This window comes from Myotis yumanensis, unplaced genomic scaffold (genome assembly GCF_028538775.1).
Source record: "Myotis yumanensis isolate MYYU_CA2020_CCGP unplaced genomic scaffold, mMyoYum1.0.hap1 SCAF_3, whole genome shotgun sequence".
Lineage (NCBI taxonomy): Eukaryota > Metazoa > Chordata > Mammalia > Chiroptera > Vespertilionidae > Myotis > Myotis yumanensis.
In genome coordinates this window covers 17,669,341-17,692,016 of record NW_027223754.1, presented here as the reverse complement: position 1 = coordinate 17,692,016, position 22,676 = coordinate 17,669,341, and the positions used below count along the sequence as shown (strand labels likewise).

Below are 22,676 nucleotides of genomic sequence, written 5' to 3'. Positions count from 1 at the left end.
CTACACTGTTGTCATGGAGAAACAAGAGTGGGCAAGCACGGCTTTTCCGTTGTGGGAGGTGGTAGTGAGGGGCAAGTATGTTGATGTTCTTTGTTCTATTTTCTCAATCCCATTTCTCCTTTATTAAATCAACATATTTATTTTGCATACAGCATGAGTTAAGCGCTCTGCTAGGTCTGGATATACAGCAGGCAACAAGATCTAGTCTTTGGCCCCAGGGAGCATGTGGTATAGATTCATAGCATAGGGCAATGCTAGATACCTGCCTACAGGGCAGAGAACATACATATGATCTTTTGAAACCCTGTGTAGCTCCACCACTGCACAAGCAATTTATTAACTTTGCCTTTCTTATAGCAATACAATGAGAAATAACTATTATAATTAATTGCAGGTATATAATTAAATGCTGTAAAAGAGCTGAATAATAGAAAACAAGATTAAATGCTATCGTAGGAATGAATGATTCTCATAGGTTTGTTCAGTATTTATGTTATCACTATAGGACTACTACCAGGGAAAAACTAAATTAGGTAAATACAATTGCCTACCTTTTGCAAAGTCAAGAAAATATCTGTGTATTAGCAAGAGAGATTGTGGAATCTTATATTATTTTGGGTATTACATGAGCTAACTCAGGCTGGCGTATCATATGTAGTGTGTAGTTTCCACATGTCTACAGCATCTATTAAGAGTCTGCATTTCAATGTTTATTTGAAGTAATTCTCTAACAATTTTTAAATGCTGCCACTATCCAAGACTATTATGTACCAACAAGGGATTATTTTCTAATACTCAGAAACTATAAGAAGGTATGTTAAGTCATATAGAATGAATATCTAAAATTTCTGTGATTCACCTATCAGTATCCTGGGTTTGGGAGGAGTTGTTATCAATGATTTATCATGTCTGACCCCTTTTGATTTTACTTATGTTTTTAATTTTTGTTAATTCTCTCAGAGGACTAAGATACCAATTTATATGCCATTTTCCATCTTCAGAAGATGAAGAATTTATAGAATTGGGTATTTCTTTTATATGCTTTTATATACTCATTCTTTATACCCAAGATTGAGATTTCAAACTATTGAAAAAGGAAAGGGTTCTCTTTTGATAGTCATTTAATGTTCCATGATGATGAACTATTCCTAATTTTAACATTAGCACTTTTATATTTTTACCAGCATTTTCACCCTCATCAAATGAGGTCCTACACCACAATGTTTAGCCTGTGGCATAATGGAAGACAGGTGTCCTGTCATTGAGAATCATGATCTTATAGTCTCTCTTTCCTCTAAAGAATATGATTGACCGTAACCAGTTTGGCTCAGTGGATGGAGCATCGGCCTGCGGACTGAAGGGCCCCAGGTTCGATTCTGGTCAAGGGCATGTACCTTGGTTGCGGGCACATCCCCAGTAGGGGGTATGCAGGAGGCAACTGATCGATGTTTCTCTCTCATCGATGTTTCTAACTCTCTATCCCTCTCCCTTCCTGTCTGTAAAAAAATCAATTAAAAAAAGAATATGATTGGAGGAGGGGGGTCTCAGATTATAATGACACATATCTCTAGTTTAACTTCATCACACTCAACAACAAAAAATGTTTAAAAAATGTTTAAAATTTAACTTTATATGCATGCCACTTAATTTCTAAATATATAGTAATATAATTATTACTTGGTAAAGAGATCTTAGTTTTTATTGTCTTCCCCTGACTTAACAAGTTTATTAATATGAAAAACTTTCACACACTTATTATTTTATTTGTTCTATATATTGGTGCTTTGGTTTTTAATGTCATTTTGTTATTACATTAGTTCTATACATTTCCATTTAGTTCTTCTATTTAGAATAGAGACAGAAGCATAAAAATTAATAGCCAATGCATTAAACATTCATATGCTTCATAGGAATGAGCAATTAAGGCTAGAAACCTCAGTGTTTAATACTGTTCTCAAAACTCAGTTATTACATGCATTATAGCTTCAGTGATTAAAGAGAGTAAGTATAATAAGTAGTCAGATTAAAAAAGGATAAGTAAACCAATATGTTAAAAAAACATATGTCTGTGCATTGCATGGCAGAGTATTACTAAAACTTACCTAAATAAACTCTTGTGATGTTTTTAGATTTTATGGCAATGCTTTGGCTAGACTTAGATTTGAATCTCATCATGACCAAGGTTCTAACAGTTATTTTTTTAAATGCACTATACTGTATTTAGGAAGTTAAAATGCATCGTCCTGGTTATATTTGTGCCAAGTTTGTGAAACTGTACTATACTATTATGAAAAAGGTAAAACTTTGTATGTACTTATATTTTGAAAAGTAGCATTGTGTGCGTTAAAAAAAAAAAGTAACTTGTGGCACTTTGGTAAAGGAATGTGCAATTAGAAAAGTTTATGCCATTTAAAATTGTTTTAATTCCCAGGAATTGCCTGTACTAGGCTTTAAATTCAAAACCAAAACCAATTTTAAGACTAGCACTTTTTCCTACTGGTAGTTCCTCTTTTTCTAATTATGTGGAACATTTCATTTAAACCATTATTTGCAGCGAGTTTGAACTTGCCTCCTTCATCCTAACCTCAAAACCCTTTCATTTAAGGAACATTTTAAATTAATCCGATGGTAATTAGCAAAGCATTTTAAGTATCATGGCTATTTAAACATGTGCCTCACGTTCCTAAGTTCCTGAAATATAATATTCAAACATTTTAATTAGTTTTTATTGCTCATAACCAATTAAGTAAGTTGATGTCCATAAAATTGTAATTTACCTTAAAATCTGAAGCTGCCAGAACAACTACGTTCACAGCTGTGCTTAAATACCCTCATATCCTCCCTAAAGAGTTAATAAGAAGAGAATTCTGTATGATTATGGCTCTTATACATACTTCTATGAGGTGACCAGTGTTTTACTGTGACACACTCATGGTGGGGTAGAAGCATAGAAATGCTTCAACATTAGATGTGAGCATCAATACAGATTTTACACAAGCTGTTGCAATAAAACATACTTATTGTGCTTGTATTTGGAGAATTCATTTCAGATTTTGTATAGTCTTTTTTATTTGAGGCTGCACAATCATTTTAAGTGTAAAGACAACAGAAGATATACATGAATGAAATGATGGCCCTGTTTGCCACGGGATTAAATATTCTGTTGAATTTTTGAGGGTTATTGGCTGCTATATATTATGATATAAGCTGGATTGTTCAGAAGCAACATGTGAGTCTTTTTTTTTAATATGTGAGTCTTATGTACAAATCACAGCATTTAGAAATTACACATCTTTTCTTTTCCTCTCAAAATGAATTCAGAATATACAATTCAAATTTTATCTCTTTAAGCTCCTAATTATTAAGAAATTACCTAAAATGGATTAAAAGATTAAATGAAATAAGGATTACAAAAGAATGCTAATTAATTACAAAACCCATATATTATCAAGCTTCTGATATTATAAAGCCTTAAAATATTTTAGTGAAAAGTTAATTACCTGGAAATGAAGGCACTTTATGACCTTGAACTACTTATTTATCTGTATAGAATTTGTCTAAAGTACCATAAAATATTATTTATCCTTTTATAAATGTATCCTACTTATGTGTCTTTCTAAAGCTTCTTATGTAATGTAGTAAGTCAAACTTTAACTTATCAGAAAATAGTATTATATAATATAACCAATGAACAATACAGAAATAAAACTCGAGTAACAAAAGTGATGTGATAGTGGCAAAACTGTTACTCTAAGTCTTACAATCATTTGAGATTACAATGTTAACTTTTAAGGCATTTTCATTGAACAATTTTAGACAGCTTTTGTTTTTTAAATCTTATTTTTAATTGGTACTATCTTGTATTAAAATGTTGGTCCAATAGAAAGGTAATCAAAACTAGTAAGCTGGCCTGTCAAAATTCGATTTTGTTTTATTTGAGGTTATTTTAACGTAACCCTAAAACATTAAGAAATCAGATCTGTTTCTTCTATGCTCAAGTCAGCCATGCCTGGAGAATCAACAAATTGAAAATAGTATCACGGATGTGTTGCTGTGTATAGCTGTTTTCTCTTCAGAAAATTACTAGTTCATTTATATAATGGATTTGATTCAACAGAAAAGCAACACATAATTTCTTTTTAAGTGAACTTTTTTTCTCAAGTGAAACCTTACATCTTCCTGACATTTATAAGGATAGGCTAGCTTTCCTCCAAGAATGTTTTTCAACAGAAGAACATTTCAAAGTGAACAAACCTTGCTTCCTTTTTTGTTTGGGAGCAGTTCATTTAAGAAAAAAACTATTTGTCTATAATTTTACTTATCTTTAATTTTTTCTCTGGGGTGATCATTCTTTCCATCCCTAGTTTAAGATGTTTTACTAAATATAAATGCTGCTTCATAGAAACAGTTATCATTGTGGAAAGGAGTCAAGTTTATTAGAGGTCAGTCTTCTCTAACCAAGGACAGGCTAAAGATAAATTCCATGCCAATTCTTTCTTTTGTTTCTTTTTATAATAAGATATATTAACCCAAAGGTGTGTTATGTCATGGCATGAACAATCTCAAATGTACATCTATTGAGTATTTTGTGATGCTGAGTAACTGAGTTTTCTCAAATTCTGTGATGCTAAATATTTTCCTTAGAAGGTTTTGTTTAATGTTAGATTGTTGTTCTGAAAGATGTTGGTCCTAGTGGGGTTTTTTTTAAAAAAAAAAAAAACTTGGAAAACAAATAAATGCATGTATTACAAGTATAGAAATGGTGAATTGTAAACTTACCATATAGTGCTGAATCTATTTTCAAAAATGTTTTGCTGTTAAAATATATAATATAAAATTGCTGCCATACTGTAATTGAGTACTTTTTCCTACATGACCCTGTTATCACTATTCCAGAATTAAAAGTTGGGCAGACACATGATTGACTCATATGTCTGCATGGATGCTTCAGGATATATTCTTCTCTTGGTGACTGAAAATATATTTTCCTTGGCATCAGTGCATTGAGATCTGAATATACCTGTACTATCTATTCTTATTGCACATTTCTTATACAGTAATCTTCTAATATGCCAAAATTGGCCTAGACCCAACTTAAAATTGAGGGTTTGTTACATGCTTTCTAACAGAAAGGTTTTCAGTGATATTCATTATGGGTTTGTACTGTGAAAATAGTGAAATTCTCTTTAAAACTTCACATATGCTAAATTTAAATTAATATTTTTTCTTTAGCTCACAATTTACCCTAAATCCAGAGAGAATATCAACCCTTTTCACTGTTGTCAAATCCAGCCTAAGGAACAGCCCTATAACACTACAAAAACAGTTGAGGAATAAGGAATGTCTCTTATGTTACACTTCAGAATAAAGACATTGAGTGAAAGAAATGAACTGAAGTTCAACGCGAACGCAAGGCTCCTGTACTTGACATTCCTCCACGGAAGGGAAGACAAATGTCAACACCATTGGCATCCTTTTCAAACTGATCTTATGTGGAGTATCTTCGACCATGCTGGAGTACTTCTTGACTCTTATCAGGTTTTTGTTTTACTTTGTTTTTTTAAAATTTATCAAGTGTTTCAGTTTAAAAAACAACAACATTTGCCAACATTGCGGTAGAGAGACATAAATTTGAAAATACTTTCTTAAGAGATCATGTAACTATATAACTCTGAATTTAAAAATTGAGGAGGAGTGATCATTTCAGTCCCCTGCCTCTCATGAGAAACATGTTTTTAAATCTGTAACTGCTTTAGTGTTAACAGGGTACAAAGTGTTTTTTGTCCTGTATTGTACTTAACAGGTTCTCATCGATTGGTGATTGTATTGTACTGTATGAAAGCAAATCATAAATTGCCTTGTATTGTTTCATGTCCCGAGTTTTTCAGTGATGCATGTTAACAGTTAGGTCCTAAAATTCTGTGGTGCTAATTCTTCCATATCCAATGGTGCTTTTGTGGATGCTAACTGCACACATGCTGAACAAAGCTTGAAGTTTAAACTTTCTTCCCTTCCTCTGTTTATATGAAGTAAAATAAAATAACTTGAATATGTCTCAAAGTATCACTGACAATCTAATAAAGTGGTTTATATGTGTGTAATATTACTTTGGATTCTTACTTCTTTTTCAGAATGCAAATTAGTTCTACTGGGCCCTCATATGGATCAAAATTTGATCTTACCATGTGTTTATTTTGTTATTTAATTCATGCCCCCAAATTTGTGGTATCTTTGGGAATTTAAATCCAGTTGGCCTGGCTTCTCAATTCAAGTTTAGATCAGATCTATAAAAAACTAGGCCTCTCAGACCTGAAAAATATGTAAGTTGAGGAGACCAAAAAATGTGCCATTAGAGAGCATTTGTTTATTTTAGTACTTTATTAATAATGTTTTATCATCTGGCTGAGACATGAGGTAACATTTGCAAGTATGCCTTCAAACTTTTATTGCAAGTCAAATGGCAATGCAAAGGTTATTCGTGTATGCTGATATCTAAAGTAAATTTCCACTCCACCTATATGAAAATAAGGAAACAAAATAAAATTGGAACTTTCCAGGACAAGCTGAATGGCATAAACCCATGCAGTGGTCTTACTGCATTCTTAATTTTAGCACCTGCACTAAGAATCACACAGCATTGGGACAAGTGAAGCTGTTTTCCTCATGGAGACACAGCGGTGTTTCTCCTAAGCCAGAGATAAATTCAATATGAAGGCAGTCTGCAAATGTTCATTTTGACCTTGGTATTTTGCCTAAAAACAATGGGTGACCATCAATTTGAAAAGAAAAGATCAAAGCAAATCTGTTAAAGCTCCTCAAGCAACAATCATTGATCTCAAATAGATGATCAAACCTATCAATCTAACCTAGTGGGTCCAACAACTGAAATATTCTCATTCTGCTATGGATCTTTGTTATGTAAAGAGTGTAAGGTACAGTAATTTTTCCTCAGATAGTTATTAAATCATATCTAACTCCTAACATTAGAAAATGAAGTTTAGAGAATAGAGGCCTGTGAACACTGGGCGTGCACCTCCAGGACTATCTTGAACAAATGCAGTTTTTACTAAATCACAGCCTCACGCCAGATTTTTGTAGTGAACATTTTTGCAAGTGACTTTACAGCATTCCATTTTATTAAACTGGCAAATAATAAATGTGCTACAAAATAATTCCAGGTTTTCTTTAATAAAAAAGAGACCTATAGTCCTAGAAAGTAGGTCTAGGAATATTTTAGAGTATCTTTATTTCTGTGGTAATATTTTGATGTTAATGAAAAGAAAAATTAATTCTAATTTTATGAAAGGATGAGAGAATAAATAAATTGTTTTTGGGGGGAAATGTGCATATTAATCTACATGAAAAAAATCTCTAATCCCCACACTTACCAGATATATGTGTTATTGTTCATCATAATATTTGTCCCACCTAAAAATTATTTTCACAAAATATTTTGGTTTTTGTATGAAATTATTTTTTTAATTATCAATCTTAAATAAAATGAGTATACTTTGTAAGTTGATTCTTTTAGGAAAAGTATATAGTCTCTCCTTCTTCAAGTGAAACCATTATTTAAGCTTTTCTAGAGTTACAAAATTGTATTTGTCTTTATTGTTTTATCAACAATATTTTGATAAGTTGTGTTTTCTGTTTCTAAAATAAGAATTTCCCTTGGGAATCTTAAGCTCAAGGATTTCATCTATAAACCCTGAATAAAAGTACTTCCAATAAAGATCCAGATGTTCTCCATTAAAGAAGGGTTTTTTGAAATAAATTTCATGTACATTATAAGTTTAACCCTTATTCATCTTAAGAAACTAATTTTTCTCATCAGAAATTGCTTTGAGTTTGAAAATGGACAATAATAATCTTTATTTTTTTTAAAAGAGCCAATCTATAATTTACATCAAGCATGTCAAACTCAAAGGCTAACATGGGCCAAATAAACAAGGCTTAAGTTTATGTGGGCCACAAAAAAAGCAAAAGCTTCAATTTTCATAGAAACGTAAGTTTATTTTGATAGAGACATGCTAAATGCAAATGGCTGAAATAAATGAGTAATCATTGACATAAAATAATAGAACATTTTAATAAAAATTAATATTTTTTCTTGAACATTAACTTACCACACACCGAATAACTGCACAAATTAATAAGCGTAATGCAAATAAGCCTATTTTTCTTATTCTCCAAAAGCAAAATATTTCCTGTTGCGCATACCAAACAAGTCAGTCCAAAACTAATGAAATGGCAATCCACTGCTAGTATTAGTGGAGAGAAATGGTGCACCGAGCAGAAGGCATGGAAGGGAAATGAATGCAACATGATTCTAGTAATCGGTCATTAGCAAACATTGTAGTTCGTTATTAATAATTATGTATAACAGGATATTGTAAAACTTAAGTTATAAAATTTTATTAAAACATTTCTTACGTACCGTTATATTGGCTGGGCCGCAAAAGTATTCGTTGTGGGCCGCATGCGTCCCGTGGGCCGTGAGTTTGCCATGCTTGATTAACATCATTTCTGAGTTGTCTTCATTAATTGTTGAAGTAGGTGCCTACTGAGTTCACACTAAGACTAAGTCACTTTTCTTACACACACACACACACACACTTTATCCTTGGGACAATGAAAAGTCTCCTTGGGAAAATAACTATAAAGTAATATAATTCACACAAAAGCAAATGCGTGGTGCTAGTTCATAAGACTGAATAAACCATAAAATGCAGTGAGCAGAGCATTACACATAATCTCCCAAATTAATCTCTGATATTCTGGGAGAGGTAGCTAAAGCTTACACTTTTTGCAAAGCATAATGTTTGCCTTCATAAAAGACTTAATGAAAGAATGACTCATAAAGGTAAAAAGAACTTTGAATGAAAGGGTGGACCCATGGTTTTGTGTATTTAGAAGCTCAGTTTTATTAGTTCATTCTGGGTAAATACACAAGAAATTCTTTTTAACAAAGTCATATAGAAAGCACATGGAGCATCAGATATCCAGTCGAGAAAATCCATTTACAACCAAAAATACAGTGTTACTCCTACAGAGTAGGACTGAAAAGAGACTGTGTAAGAAGTGGACTTTAAATTTTGCTTTATGCTTTTAAAATTATTTAATGATAAGCAAGGGTTATTTTTATAATTTTAGAAATGAGTTTTTACAGGAAGGAAATAAATGCTAGATAGAAAAGAATACCTATAATCAACTGATCAGCACATCCTCTTTCTAGTAGGAAAATCTATAATAATAAAAGCATAACATGCTAATTAGACCAGACAGCCAAACGACCTTCTGGGACATCCTTCTAGATGAAGCTGCAGTGGCAGGGGCTGAGGCAGAGGTGGTTATGGGAGATCAGGCAGGCAGACGAATGCTTAGGGGTGATCAGGCAGGCAAGCAGGCAAGCAGTTAGGAGCAGTGGTCCCAGATTGCGAGAGGACGCAGGCCGGGCTGAGGGACCCCCGAGTGCATGAATTCGTGCACTGGGCCTCTAGTCTATTTATAAAATCGAATTAATGTAATAATGTTGTTTGACAAGTATAAAGTCACATGGGAAATAAATAATATTAATGAAGAGCATCATGTTATGACGGGCTCCATAATACAGACCTGCTAGGAAACAGAAATAATCACATCAGCTCATCAGAGCAGTCACCCCAAGGGAAAGCTGGAGACCACTGACATGTCCTTATGCTTTGAATCTTTTCTTCTAGATGCCATGCGTCACTTTCAGTGTGAAAATATTATTGCTTTCATAATATAATTAAACTACATATTGTTTTATATTATAATGATTTTCTGCTCCTTAATGATATACCATTTTATAATTATTATTCAGCATTCAGCATTATCTTTACTTATATAGTCACTATATATTATTACATCATTATGTCATATCATCATTATATCATTATTAGTAATACTTATTATTATTCATTAACAATAATTATCATTAATCATTACTATCATTATGAATATTATTCATCATTAACAACAGCTTCAAATACAATACCCCTCTGACCATGACCTTCTCGATAGAGATTTTAGAAGCATCCAAATTCAAAAATAGCTATAATGAAAGGTCAAGGCCCTCCTCTCTTGCCCTCATGGTAGACCTTGGCAATAGATCATGGCATTCTTTACGAAGGATCAGATGCAGCTCTAGAATCTGTCTCAACTCAGCACTCCTGGCAGCCACAAGTTGACTAGACTTAGCATACATGCTTGATGTATTTGCCATCCTGCCTTAGATGCCCACAGGTACATATACAAACCATCTGGCTGTGTCCTCCAAGAAGCAGATTCCAAGATGGGATTAGATGTGCAGAGATTTACTAGAGGAAATGCCAGTGAGGGAAAATGGAGAAGGAGCTGGTGGAGGAGCCATCAGAAGATGATACAGACCTGTCACCTCTGAAAGAAAAGAAGAAACTAGGAACGTTTTTTGGGGTTGTTTTTTTTTTTTTTTACAGTTCTAAGAAAGTTCCAGCCAGGCTATGGACAGTCCATAAGCCAAAGTCACCCTACAAAGGCAGCCAGCATCTTACAGATATGAACATGCGTAGTATCCCTGCCACACTCGGGCATTGGCTGGGAGAGGCCATTGGGAAGCACAGCCTCAATGCAAACGTGGTGATAGATTTCAGAGGCCAGCAGCTGGTCTCTGAGTCAATTAAGGGAAAACTGAGAGATGTGTTTTTGTGGCCACCACAGGCTTCTGTTTACGCTGCACAGATCTACATCTCCTCTTAAGTTGGAGGACCACCTTCTACGTGGTCCCTACAAACCTTGATTCCTGAAGGAACAACTCGGAAAAGGGAAGTTGGTAGAATAAAGCACAACCCCTGGTGCTGCATTTGATCTCAGGGCCACAGCTGGAACTTTTTCTCTTCCTCCTCCACCATCATTCTAAATTACCCCTCACCCTCAGCCCTCACATTGGCAGGACTCAGCGGTTTACCTGGTGGTGTGACTCAGCCTTCGCATGTGAGGGGTCTGATCTCTTGTAACCATACCCTTCTCAGGCCGAGGTTGCAGCACAGTTCCATTAGCAGATGCAATGGGGCTTGGAAGTACCAAGAGACTGCGAGAGGGGACCATGTGGAGTCCAGCCACATCTCTTTCTCCCTGCCCTCGTTGCTTAAAGCAACACTATCTCCTCCTACTGATGTGGGTCAATTGTGCTGGCCCAAGCTGTGATTCCTTTCCTAACCTGCTGGTTCCTAGGCATGAGGAGTCCAAAGTGCCCAGGCAGCAGCTGTAACTGGCAAGAATGTCCCCCCATATGGGGACCAGAACCTCCAATCCTGCAGAGCCCAGAGCTGAGGGGACAGGATAAACCAATACGTCTTTTACTTTGGAGAAGAAATCCTCACCATTGGATTTCCTAAAAACTGCACTGAAGTGGCAGAAGCCTGGATTTTCACGGGGTGCATTCTGGGGTTCCCGCTTCCCTCTGCCTCTCTATCCTTCCTCGATTATAAGGACTAATGAGCCGTGTAGCTTGCACTGTGGCAGAATCCTTTCCTACTGAGGGCAACTCAGAAATTTCCACTTCACTGAGTGCTGTCACTGCTTTTTCTCCATTTCTAAGAACCACCCTAGCAGTTTGCCCCATTCCCTGAGGTTCTTGTCAAGGTAAAAAAAAATCTTAGGTCCTGAGAAAGTTAGATTTCAGGTCCCTTATCAAGCACTCTCAAAATACAATCCAAGGTATATTTCTCTGGCTTCTACCCGTACATGCTATTTCTTGCAGCTCTTCTGAAGTATAGTCTCTTTCCTTCTTAATAATTCCCAGCATGTACCCACCCAGGTTATGCTGGGACTGAACCCTGGTTCAGACAAGGAGGAGCTAAGGGCAGCTACTAAAGGAAGCACCTGTTCCTGGTGAGGGAGAGGTCTCTGCAGCATCCTTTTTTGTTTGTGTGTTTGTTTGTTAATCCTCACCCGAGGATATTTTGCCATTGATTTTTAGGGAGAGTGGGAGAGAGAGGGAAAAACAGGGAAAAACAGAGAAAAACATCGATGTGAGAGAAACACATTGATTGGTTGCCTCCTGCACGCGCCCTGACCAGGGCCCAGCTGGGGAGAAGCCTGCACCAAAGTACGTGCCCCTTGATCGGAATCGAACCTGGGATCCTTTGGTCCACATGCCGATGCTTAACACTGAGCTAAACACTCTGGAGCTCTGCAGCATTCTTTTAGCATGGTAGACGTGCTATCTCCATTTAAAGGAAGGGTGGGACACCTCTGCAAACCTTAAGGATTTGGGGGTCAAGAGGTAATCCTGCCAAGATAGTATACTCAGAGGTATCCATTTACAAGTCCCCATCCCACTTAGGGTCCCGCTTTTCCCCAACCAGCACCCTGACCTTGGTATAACAGATCGGTCTTGGCTCAACATTCAAACACCTGGGGATCTCTGCACTTGTCTGAGTTTCTGCCTGTTCAACTGTGACGGCTCTTTCACACTACAGGAGGTACGCTATCAAAAAGACCCTCTGGCTCCCACACTTCACCATTAACTTCCTGTTAGGGCTCTGGATCTCTCATTATTCCTGTGCTGGCATCAATATAGCTTAGCAATAACCAGTCGACCCTGCTGTCTTTGAGGATATTGTTCTCTCCATAGCTTTCAAATGCCTTAATCATCACACCTGCAACAGCTCCTCCTTTGCCAGGTCATTTAGGAGTCACCATCAATGAAATCTTTAACACTTGAGTCACCACCTTAGGATAGGGACTATGTCCCACCTATCAACCAGGTTAACATCCTTTTTGCCCACTGGATGGTCAGTGGGTCAGTCCCAAATCACAGTTTTTTCTTGGATCATTCTTGGTACCACTTGTGTTTGTCGAGGCCAGTGGTTGGCAAACTCATTAGTCAACGGAGCCAAATATCAACAGTACAACGATTGAAATTTCTTTTGAGAGCCAAGTTTTTTAAACTTAAACTTTATAGGTAGGTACATTGTTATTAACTTAATTAGGGTACTCCTAAGACTTAGGGAGAGCCACACTCAAGGGGCCAAAGAGTCGCATGTGGCTCACGAGCCACGGTTTGCCGACCACGGGTCTAGGTTATCTGAAAAGCAAAAGCTAAGAAAGAATTAGTTATGTAAGAGATTTATTGGGGTAAATGCTGGTGTGGGAAAATGAGGAGCTGGAGGAAGCTGGGAGAGCCATTGAGCTGATGCTGATCTGGCCCCTGTGAAGGAGAAAGGGAAGATCTCAGGCTGCAGCACTGTTCTAAGGAAGTTTTGGCAAGGCCCACAGAGAGTCCTCAAGCCAAGATGCCCTCAGAGCAGTCCTGTATCTTTCAGAAACGGGTCTTCTTTCATTTCCCTGCCATGAGCAGGGGAAATGGGTTTTGGTGTGAACACAGTGATGGAAGTCAGAGCACAGCAGCTGATGCTGTGGTTAATTATCCTGCAGTAGATCTGGGAGGCACATTCTCACGCCTCTCACACAAACACATAAAGGCCTTTGTGATCACAAAGAGCTCATCTCAGCCATTGATGAAGTGTTGATTTGAGAGAGGCAAAATTTTGATCCTTGGAGAAGAACTAACCTAATTGGAGTCTGAACTGACCAAGAGTAATAAACTTAAAATAATATCCTATATAATAAAAGGGTAATATGAAAATTGACCCTAACAGCAGAACCACTGGGAATGACTGGTCACTATGACACACACTGACCACCAGGGGGCAGACGCTCAATGCAGGAGCTGCCCCCTGGTGGTCAGTGCAGCAGTGAGCTTTGCTCAGCCACAAGCCAGGCTGACGGCTGCCAGCACAGTGGTGGTGGCAGGAGCCTCTCCCGCCTCCTCAGCAGTGCTAAGGATGTCCGACTGCAGCTTAGGCCTGCTCCCTGCTGGCAAGTGGACAACCCCTGAGGGCTCCCGGGCTGCCAGAGGGATGTCTGACTGCCAGCTTAGGCCTGATCCCCCAGGGAGCAGGCCTAAGCCACCATGTGGACATACATCCCCTGAGGGGTCTCAGACTGGGAGAGGGCACAGGCCGAGCTGAGGAATCCACCCCCACCCCAGCCCCCCCAAGTGCACAAATTTTTGTGTACCAGGCCTCTAGTTTTAATATAATTGTCTAATCACTGTGCTGTATACCTGAAACCAATACAAAATAATATTGAAAGTAAACTGTAATTAAAATTTTTTTAATTTAAAAAATGTTTAACTTTTAAAAATATTTCAATATGCAAATATTTCTTTCAATATAAAAAAACCTAAATTTGTACAAAAAGTGAATATAGAGTAATTTCCATGTAATCAAAGGATAATTTTTTAAAATATATTTTATTGATTTTTTTTACAGAGAGGAAGGGAGAGAGATAGAGAGTCAGAAACATCAATGAGAGAGAAACATCGATCAGTTGTCTCCTGCACACCCCCCACTGGGGATGTGCCTGCAACCAAGGTACATGCCCTTGACCGGAATCGAACCTGGGACCTTTCAGTCCACAGGCCGACGCTCTATCCACTGAGCCAAACCGGTTAGGGCAAAGGATAATTTTTTAAAGATTTCCTATATGATGTAACCAATAGCAAACTTTGCTAGCATATTTCTTTAATAAAGAAATATAAAGGTCAAACTTTGCTAGCATATGTTTTTAATCATTTAGGTCTTTGATTTTACTTGATCACAAACGTTATATATGTATTTTTAAATCAAATAGTACCTAAATGTATTACTTAGAAAGTAAAGGTCATCTATAATCTCACTCTTCAGAGATTGCGCTTGTTAACAGTTCAGCGAATAGTCTTCCAAATTTATTAACATATGTATTAACATATACATTAATTTTTAAACAAAAATTGTATTTGACTCTACTCAAGTACCCAATATCCAGATTATTTTTTTAACATTGCATTTTCTACTTCTCATAGGTGTTTTTTTCTCAAAGGTTTTTTAAAGTAACATAATTTTAATTGCAATATAGTAATTCACATAACATAAAATTCACTATTTTAAACTGTACGCTTTAATGGTTTACTGCATTTACTATGTTGCGTAACCATCACCACTATCTAATTCCAGAGTATTTTCACCTCCTCAAAAAGAAACCCTGTACCAATTCCTCCCTTCCCACAGGACTTCTCAGCTACTAACCTATTTTCTGACTCTATGGATTTGCCTATTGTAGAATTTGACACAAAAAGAATCATACAATCTGTGGCCTTTTGTGTCTGGCTTCTTTCACTTAGGATACATAATGTTTTCCAGGTTAATCCACATTGTAGCATGTACCAATGCTTTATTCCTTTTTATACGTGAATAATATTCCAATGTATGCATAGACTATATTTGTTGGTGGGCATTTGGGTTATTTCCACTTTTGTACTATTTTGAGTAATGCTGCTGTAAAGACTCATGTATGAGTTTTTACACATACACATGTTTTCAGTTCTCTTAGATATATACCTAGGAGTGGAATTTCTGGGTCATATGGTAATTCTGTATTTAGTTTATTGAGGAACTATTGTCCACAGTGGCTGCGCAATTTTCCCCTTCAGTAAGCAAACTATTTTTTAAACTTAGGCATCCTTCAGTGTATAAAGATTAAAAACATTATTTTAACAATTTTATATTCTGTTGTATAAAGACATCAAATTTATTTAACTAATCCCCTAATAATGGGAATTGCATTGTTCTCAGTTACTTACCATTTCAACTAAGCTCTATTAAATATATTTTACAAATACCGTAACAAGTGAAGTTACTTGGTCAAAAGAGATGCATGTTTTAATTATTTTATTGAGGTTCTAGAGGCCCGGTGCACGAATTTGTGCACAGGTGGGATCCGGCCATCCGCCCTGATCAGGGCTGACCGGGCCAGGCCAGCCATGGGGGAGGGGCCATGGGTGGTTGGTCGTCCAGTCCCGTCCCTGATCGGGATGGGGGGGTGCTTGGGGGTGGGGCCAACCGGGGGGAGAGGTGGCAGGTGTTCGGCCAGCCAGCCCTGCCCCCTGGTCAAACTCCCAGTCGAACTCCCGGTCAAGGGGACAATTTGCATATTAGCCTTTTATTATATAGGATAAGTGACATAAAATACACTTTTCTATATTTCAAATGTACAATTTGGTAAGTTTTGGTTTTGTATACAACCATGAAACCATCACTACAATCAAAATAATGACCACATTCACCACCTGCAAAAGTTCCCTTCCAGTCTTCACACTCATCCTCGTTCTTTCCCCAAGCCCCAGGCAACCACTGACCTACCTTCCATCAATATAGATAAGTTTGCATTTTTTTAGAATTTTATATAAATTGAGTCACACAATAAATATACTCTTTTTTGTTTGGATTCTTTCACTTAGCAAAATTATTTTGAGATTCACTCAAACTGGTGTATGTATCAATAGTTCATTTCTCTTATGCCCAGATTTCAAAATCCCCAAAGACAGACCACCAGGGAGCCGAGTCCGATGCAAAAGCAAAGAGTCATTTATTCAAACTAGCTAGTTTGGTCCCTCTGCCTCCCTCACTGACACAGTGGAGTGACAGGAAGCAAGAGAGCCCAGAGTCTTGGGAGAACAAAGAATTTATAGGGCTTGGGTCAGGGGGTGGGGGCTCACTCGTACCACTGATTTGGCCGATTCCAGTTGGCTGAGTGAGGGCCGGTGGCTAATGACGCAAGGGCAGGGTGCAGCTAGGGTCTGGTTACACACAGACAGAAGCTGGCTAGCATACTTTTGGCCTTGGGCTAGTTTCCTTGCGTTCCTATTGGCTGAGATAAGGGCTGGCTGAGCAACTGATACATTCTATGGCTTTTGCTTGAAGAGGAGTTAGGAACACGGTTATCAGCCCCGTTCTGTCCTTTCAATTTCTTTTATTGCTAAGTAGTCTTCCTTGTATTGATGTAGTAATTATTTTATTTATTAATCTATTGACGGGCATTTGGGTTGTTTTCAGCTTTTGGTTAGTAAAAATAAAGCTGCTATGAAAAGTTGTATTCAAGTATTGTTATGTACATCTACTTTCATTTCTTTTTAGTAAATACCTAGGAATGGAATGACTGGATCACATGGTAAGTATATGCTTATCTTCTTAAAAAACTGTAGGGGCCTCAAGAGGGCGTCTGCCCTGGGCTGGGGCTGAGAAGACGGTGGTGCTGCCCGCTGGCGGACGGAGGTCACTCAGCTTCATCCATCGCAAGGCCGCACGTGTGCTGGGGCCTCCAGTTTATCGCACACTAAATCGTTACCTATCTATGCAAACACCTTTCCTCTAAGTAAACCGAACCCCGCAGCATGGTGCCTTGTGTGAGTGCTAACATTTTGGGCTGTGTTTGGATGCCACGGTTTCCATTTTCAAGGCTATAACAAGTACTATGTGGAGCTGAGGCATCGGACCACCAGACGTTACCACTTGGTTGAATGTGTCCACTGTGGGCGGTTTGGGTGACGCTGTAACCATTCCACGCCCTGTGACCTCTGCTGGTCACAGCCACTCAGGAGGCCGAGGACTGGGAGAAAGGCTGTGGCCGCAGCGCAGGGCCAGCCTGATGCTGACATAGTGTCCACTCGTGCAGTGAACAAAACCAGGCTTGATCCTTGAGCTCCTGGTCAGGTTTATCCTTCTCTGCTGAGACAATGTAGTTGGATATCTAAGGGGGGAAGCTTGATTTACTTTAAATACTGTGAACGCTAATGATGTGGAAAATATTTTTTAACTTTAATTTTCTGAAGTATAAATTATTTATGTAAAAATAAAAAACTGCCAAACTGTTCTCCAAAGTGCTGCTCCATTTTACATTCCCACCAGCAATTCCTCCACATCCTCACCAATATTTGATATGATCAGTTTTTCTAAATTTCCCCATTTTTCCTATGAATATAGTATGGTACCATTTTCACAAAAAGAAGAAAAATGCTATACATTTATATTTGCTTACACATACAGAAAATATTACTGGAATGACATAGTGGAAACCGTTAACAACTGCTGCCTTAGGGAAGCAGAACTATGTTATAGATTAAGACAAAGACATCTTTACTATACAGACTTATTTTTTCTGAAACCATGCACTATCAATTCAAAAATAAATTAGAAAAAAAAAATGAATGTAACCAAAAAGAAAATTCCAAAAGAACAAGTTACTTATTCAAACAAAATTTCTCATTTCTAATTCCATACTCACAGAAATGGCCACAAAAGCCCTTACGCATTCATCTTCAGGATCTTCAAAATTAGTTTCAAGCAAACTTAATTTATACAAGCTCTTCTCTCTCCCTCACTACTTTCCCTTCCATATATACATTTTGTCATTTCCAGTAAAGTTTTGCTTTTGTTTTTCTGATACAATCCCACAAATCTTTTCATGGTCTCTTTGGTTGTTTGTTTTACTTTGACCATTATCCCCATGACCATGGGCCAACAATAACCTAAGCTTCTTCCTCTTAGGAAGTGAGATGAGAGAAGATTAGAAACAATTATAATCTAACTAGAGGCCCGATGCACAAATTCGTGTACCAGTGGGGTCCCTCGGCCTGGCCTGCGGGATCAAGCCAAAACTGGCTCTTTGACATCCCCCGAGGGGTCCCAGACTGCGAGAGGGTGCAGGCCAGGCCAAGGGACCCCACCGGTGCACAATCAGGCCAGAGAGGGACACGGGACCCGGCCAGCTAGGGAGGGGCCACAGGAGGGCTCCAGGGCATGTCCAGCCCATCTCGCATCAGCCAGACTCCAGCAGCAAGCTAACCTACCAGTCAGAGCATCTACCCCCTGGTGGTTAGTGCACGTCATAGCGACTGGTCAACTAGTTGACTGTCTGCCCCCTAGTTGTCAGTGCATGGCATAGCAAGCAGTTGAGTGGCCTTAGCATATCATCAGCATATAACACTTTGATTGGTTGAATGGATGACTGGATGACCAGACACTTAGCATATTAGGCTTTTATTATATAGGATGTATTTTTCTTTCCTCCTTTTTGTTTCTCCTTCTTAGTGTCACTATCAATTCTAATGTTTTAATTTAGTAGATTATCTCCAGTACCTATGACAGGGCCTAGCACATACTTGACACTCAGTATTCATTGAGTTGAATGAAAGAATGAAATGAGTAAATGAATGATACATCCTGCCCCGAGATGAGCTCATTTTTTTCTATGCAACCTTAAAACAAATGCTCCCACTTCCAAATTTTAGGCGGTCCACAGCACCTGTATCTGTCCTAAAGATGATTTGGAGCTACCCTGCTTTTGGATGGAGAAATATGTTGTTAGATGCTCGCCACTATGGAGATATTTTGTCTGTCTTATTTTGTTATATTTTACTAGATCACCAGTTTATTATAAAAGAATATAACTCAGAAATAGCCAAATGGAAGAGATACATAGATGGGGAAAATAGGACAGAGCATTTATGCTTCCCTGGGTATACCCCTCTCCCTACTCATACCCCACATGTCCATCAAAGAAGTATTCTAGCCTGGTGTGGTTCAGTGATTGAGCATCGACCTATGAACCAAGAGGTCACAGTTCGATTCCTGGTCAGGGCTCATGCCCGGGTTGCAGGCTCAATGCCAGCAAGGACTGTGCAAGAAGGCAGCTGATCAATGATTCTCTCTCATCATTGATGTTTCTCTCTCCCTCTCCCTTCCTCTTTGAAATCAATTTAAAAAAAATTTTTTTTTAAAAAAGGTAAAAAATTGTATTCCAAATCCTATCCTTTGGAAGTTTTATGGAAACTTCATTACCTAAGCATGGTTGATTAAGTCATTGGTGATTGAACTCATCTCTAACCCCTGTCCTCTCCCTGCGGGTGGAGGGTCTGGAAGTTCCAAATACCTAAACATGCACTTGGTTTTCCTGGCAACCAGCCCCCATCCACAAGACTTTCCAAAAGTCAGGCCATTAACATAAACTCATGTGTGGTTAAAAAGGGCTTGTTATGAATGAGATACACTTAATCACTCATATTACACTCTCATCACTTAGGAAATTCAAAGGGTTTTAGTAGTTCTGTGCCAAGAATGGGACAAAGACCAACACTACGGGGATATCCCACATAATTGCAGAGATAGTGTGCTGTGCTTTGAGTTTTCTCTGAATTCTCTAATCTCTCTGTCTCCCATTACTGTTGAGGGTCAAAGCAATTTGGCATGGTATGTACTAGCATGCATTCAACACCTCTCTCAAATCAGCTGGAAGGCTAGGGCTGCTAAATTGGAAAATGTCCTTGTCTTTTAGGACATCTATAACTTCCTGATTTGTAGGTGTCAAAGCAGAAGAGTGAAAATTTAAAAATTTCTTGACAGTTCTCAAAGGAGACCAGAGTGAAAGGTTAAAAACACCAACACCTACCAAACAGATTCAATGTCCTTTCCTCCATCTAACAAAGTGCAGCTACAAACAAAAGGTAGGTCATCTTTCTATATATATTCTGTCCTCTGGCTCCTGCCCAATAAGCAAAGGTCTACATACTGAAAATCACTAATTATACTCTGAACCCCCCAGATAGCAAAACAGCAAATATGTACTAGGAAAGAGCTTCAAGTTGAAGCCTGCTTTCTGTTTAGCAGAAAACACCCCCTCCTACTTAAGAAACTAGTATATCATTTCTTTATCACAGACCCATCATGTGCTAAGACACTATGTTATTGCCTTACACATAAGTGATTTTCTTTAACCTATCTCCTTTTGTGTATGTATTTGTTCATTCATTGCACAACTGGTAGCAGGCAAAAAAATTCTAACAGGGATTTATCCCTCTTGACTGGCCTGGGTCCTCATAATGTGGACAGAGAAAATGAAAAGTGAGTGTAATCGGCTTTGACTTTCTACAGATGGAGCATTGTTATTGAAATATAATGTCTTTCTCTATGTTGTAGTTCCTGGTTTTGCAGGATGGTTTGGTGATTGAGCTAAAACGAGATGCACAGCACCAGCCACTTCAATTCTCACTTGTTAATTATACTGGGAAACATCGCACCCTGTGTATGGATTTGAAATCACTGGCCACATCCCAACTTGTGAAAGATGAGTTATAAACAATCACATGTCTCACCACTGAATAACACTAAATGCAATTATGTGGTTTTGCTATGTCAGTACTTAAAGTGGTATGTGCTCCTATGTGCAAATTTGTTGGGGGTTAAAGGGAAATAAAAGAGGATGGCTCACAAACATCACTGAAATCTAATTTTAGAACATTTTCATCCCTTATAAAGGAAAATCCATACCCATCAGCTGTCAATTCCTATCCCCGAACCCACTTCTCAGCCCTAGGCAATCTCTAATCTATTTTCTGTCTCTAAAGATTTGCCTGTTCTGGACATTTCATACCAATGGAATCAAAGCTCATCCATGTTGCAGCATGAATCAGTACTTTACTTAAAAAGAAAGCTTCTTAAATACCCAAAATAAATTCTTTGTGAGGTAATGAAGAAGGCATATTGAAGGTAAACATGTAATTTAGTTATGCACAAAAATATCTTATTTTGGTTGTGTCAAGGTAGGGATTTTATTTTTTTTTTTTTTTTGCACATTTTGATAGACAGCTGTATAATTTAAGTTCCGAAAACTATAATTAAAGAGAGAGACTAAAGCAAGCAGGACATGTTTTATACCTTAAATTTGGTAATATGTTTCTCCATGTCTGACAATTCATGGATATTATTGAAAGTTAATAGTTTTAGTGCACTAACACAGAGAAAATCTGAAGGACTGAAAGAAAATGAGTGCTTGAAAACTGATGCAGAGATTGATTTTCTTTAATCAAATACCAAGCAGAGGTCTGAAAACTCATTTTAGAGCAAGAATATTCAGTTGCCTCATAAATAATACAAGGTCATAGGCTTTCAGTTGTGTAAAGGAATGTGAAAAATATCATGCCAACTGGCAGCTGCCCTGAGGGCACCAGGCAGCGATAATATCTTTCAGCAATTCGCCCCTAACTCTTCTCAATTTTTCATAGGGCCCTTCATGGTTCTTTGCTCTTACCTTCCCTTGACTTTCAGTTGCCTTCTCTCCCTATCCTTGAGCTGCTCTTCTATCACCTGATGCATCTTGCAGGGAGAAATTGAATACAAGTAACCAGGCACAAAATGCCCAAGTGATTTATCCAGAAGCCTAAGTGACAGCAGCATTGTGGTGGGCTTTGCTGGGCTGCACACTAGGCCAACGAAGCCTTAATGAAGGCTTCAGCAAATCAGGAATGCCAGAAAAAATTAAAAAATGTATGTTTAATGTTATCCTCCCTCCCCTTCTTACTTCTTTCCCTTCCTTCCCACTTCCCTCCACCCCGGCCTTTCTTTCTTTCTTGTTTCCAGATGCTCTAGCCACTCTAGAGAGAAAGGATCCTCTTAGTCTAAGACAGTGGTTCTCAATCTCTAGCCCTTTAAATACAGTTCCTCCTGTTGTGACCCAACCATAAAATTATTTTCGTTGCTACTTCATAACTGTAATGTTGCTACTGTTATGAATCATAATGTAAATATCTGATATGCAGGATGGTCTTAGGCGACCCCTGTGAAAGGGTGGTTTGACCCCCAAAGCAGTCACGACCCACAGGTTGAGAACCACTGGTCTAAGACAACATTCATACAGACACATACATCAGGATTCTGTCGATTTTTCTATGTTCTACCTGCAGGTATGGAGGGCACCTAAAATATTTCACCAATCAATAAATCTTGAAATTACCCGTT

At 37.9% G+C, this 22,676-nt stretch overlaps 1 protein-coding gene across 1 annotated transcript in view; it reads left to right on the top strand.

The window, feature by feature from the left end:
* The window catches only part of PURG (purine rich element binding protein G), a 31,186-nt gene extending 25,094 nt beyond the window's left edge, over positions 1–6,092 (top strand). Inside the window, exon 3 of the mRNA XM_070408352.1 lies at positions 5,233–6,092. Coding sequence (XP_070264453.1) covers positions 5,233–5,337 — 105 coding nt within the window. The 3' untranslated portion in view covers positions 5,338–6,092. The remainder of the gene's footprint in view (positions 1–5,232) is intronic.
* The last annotated feature ends 16,584 nt before the right edge of the window (positions 6,093–22,676 follow it).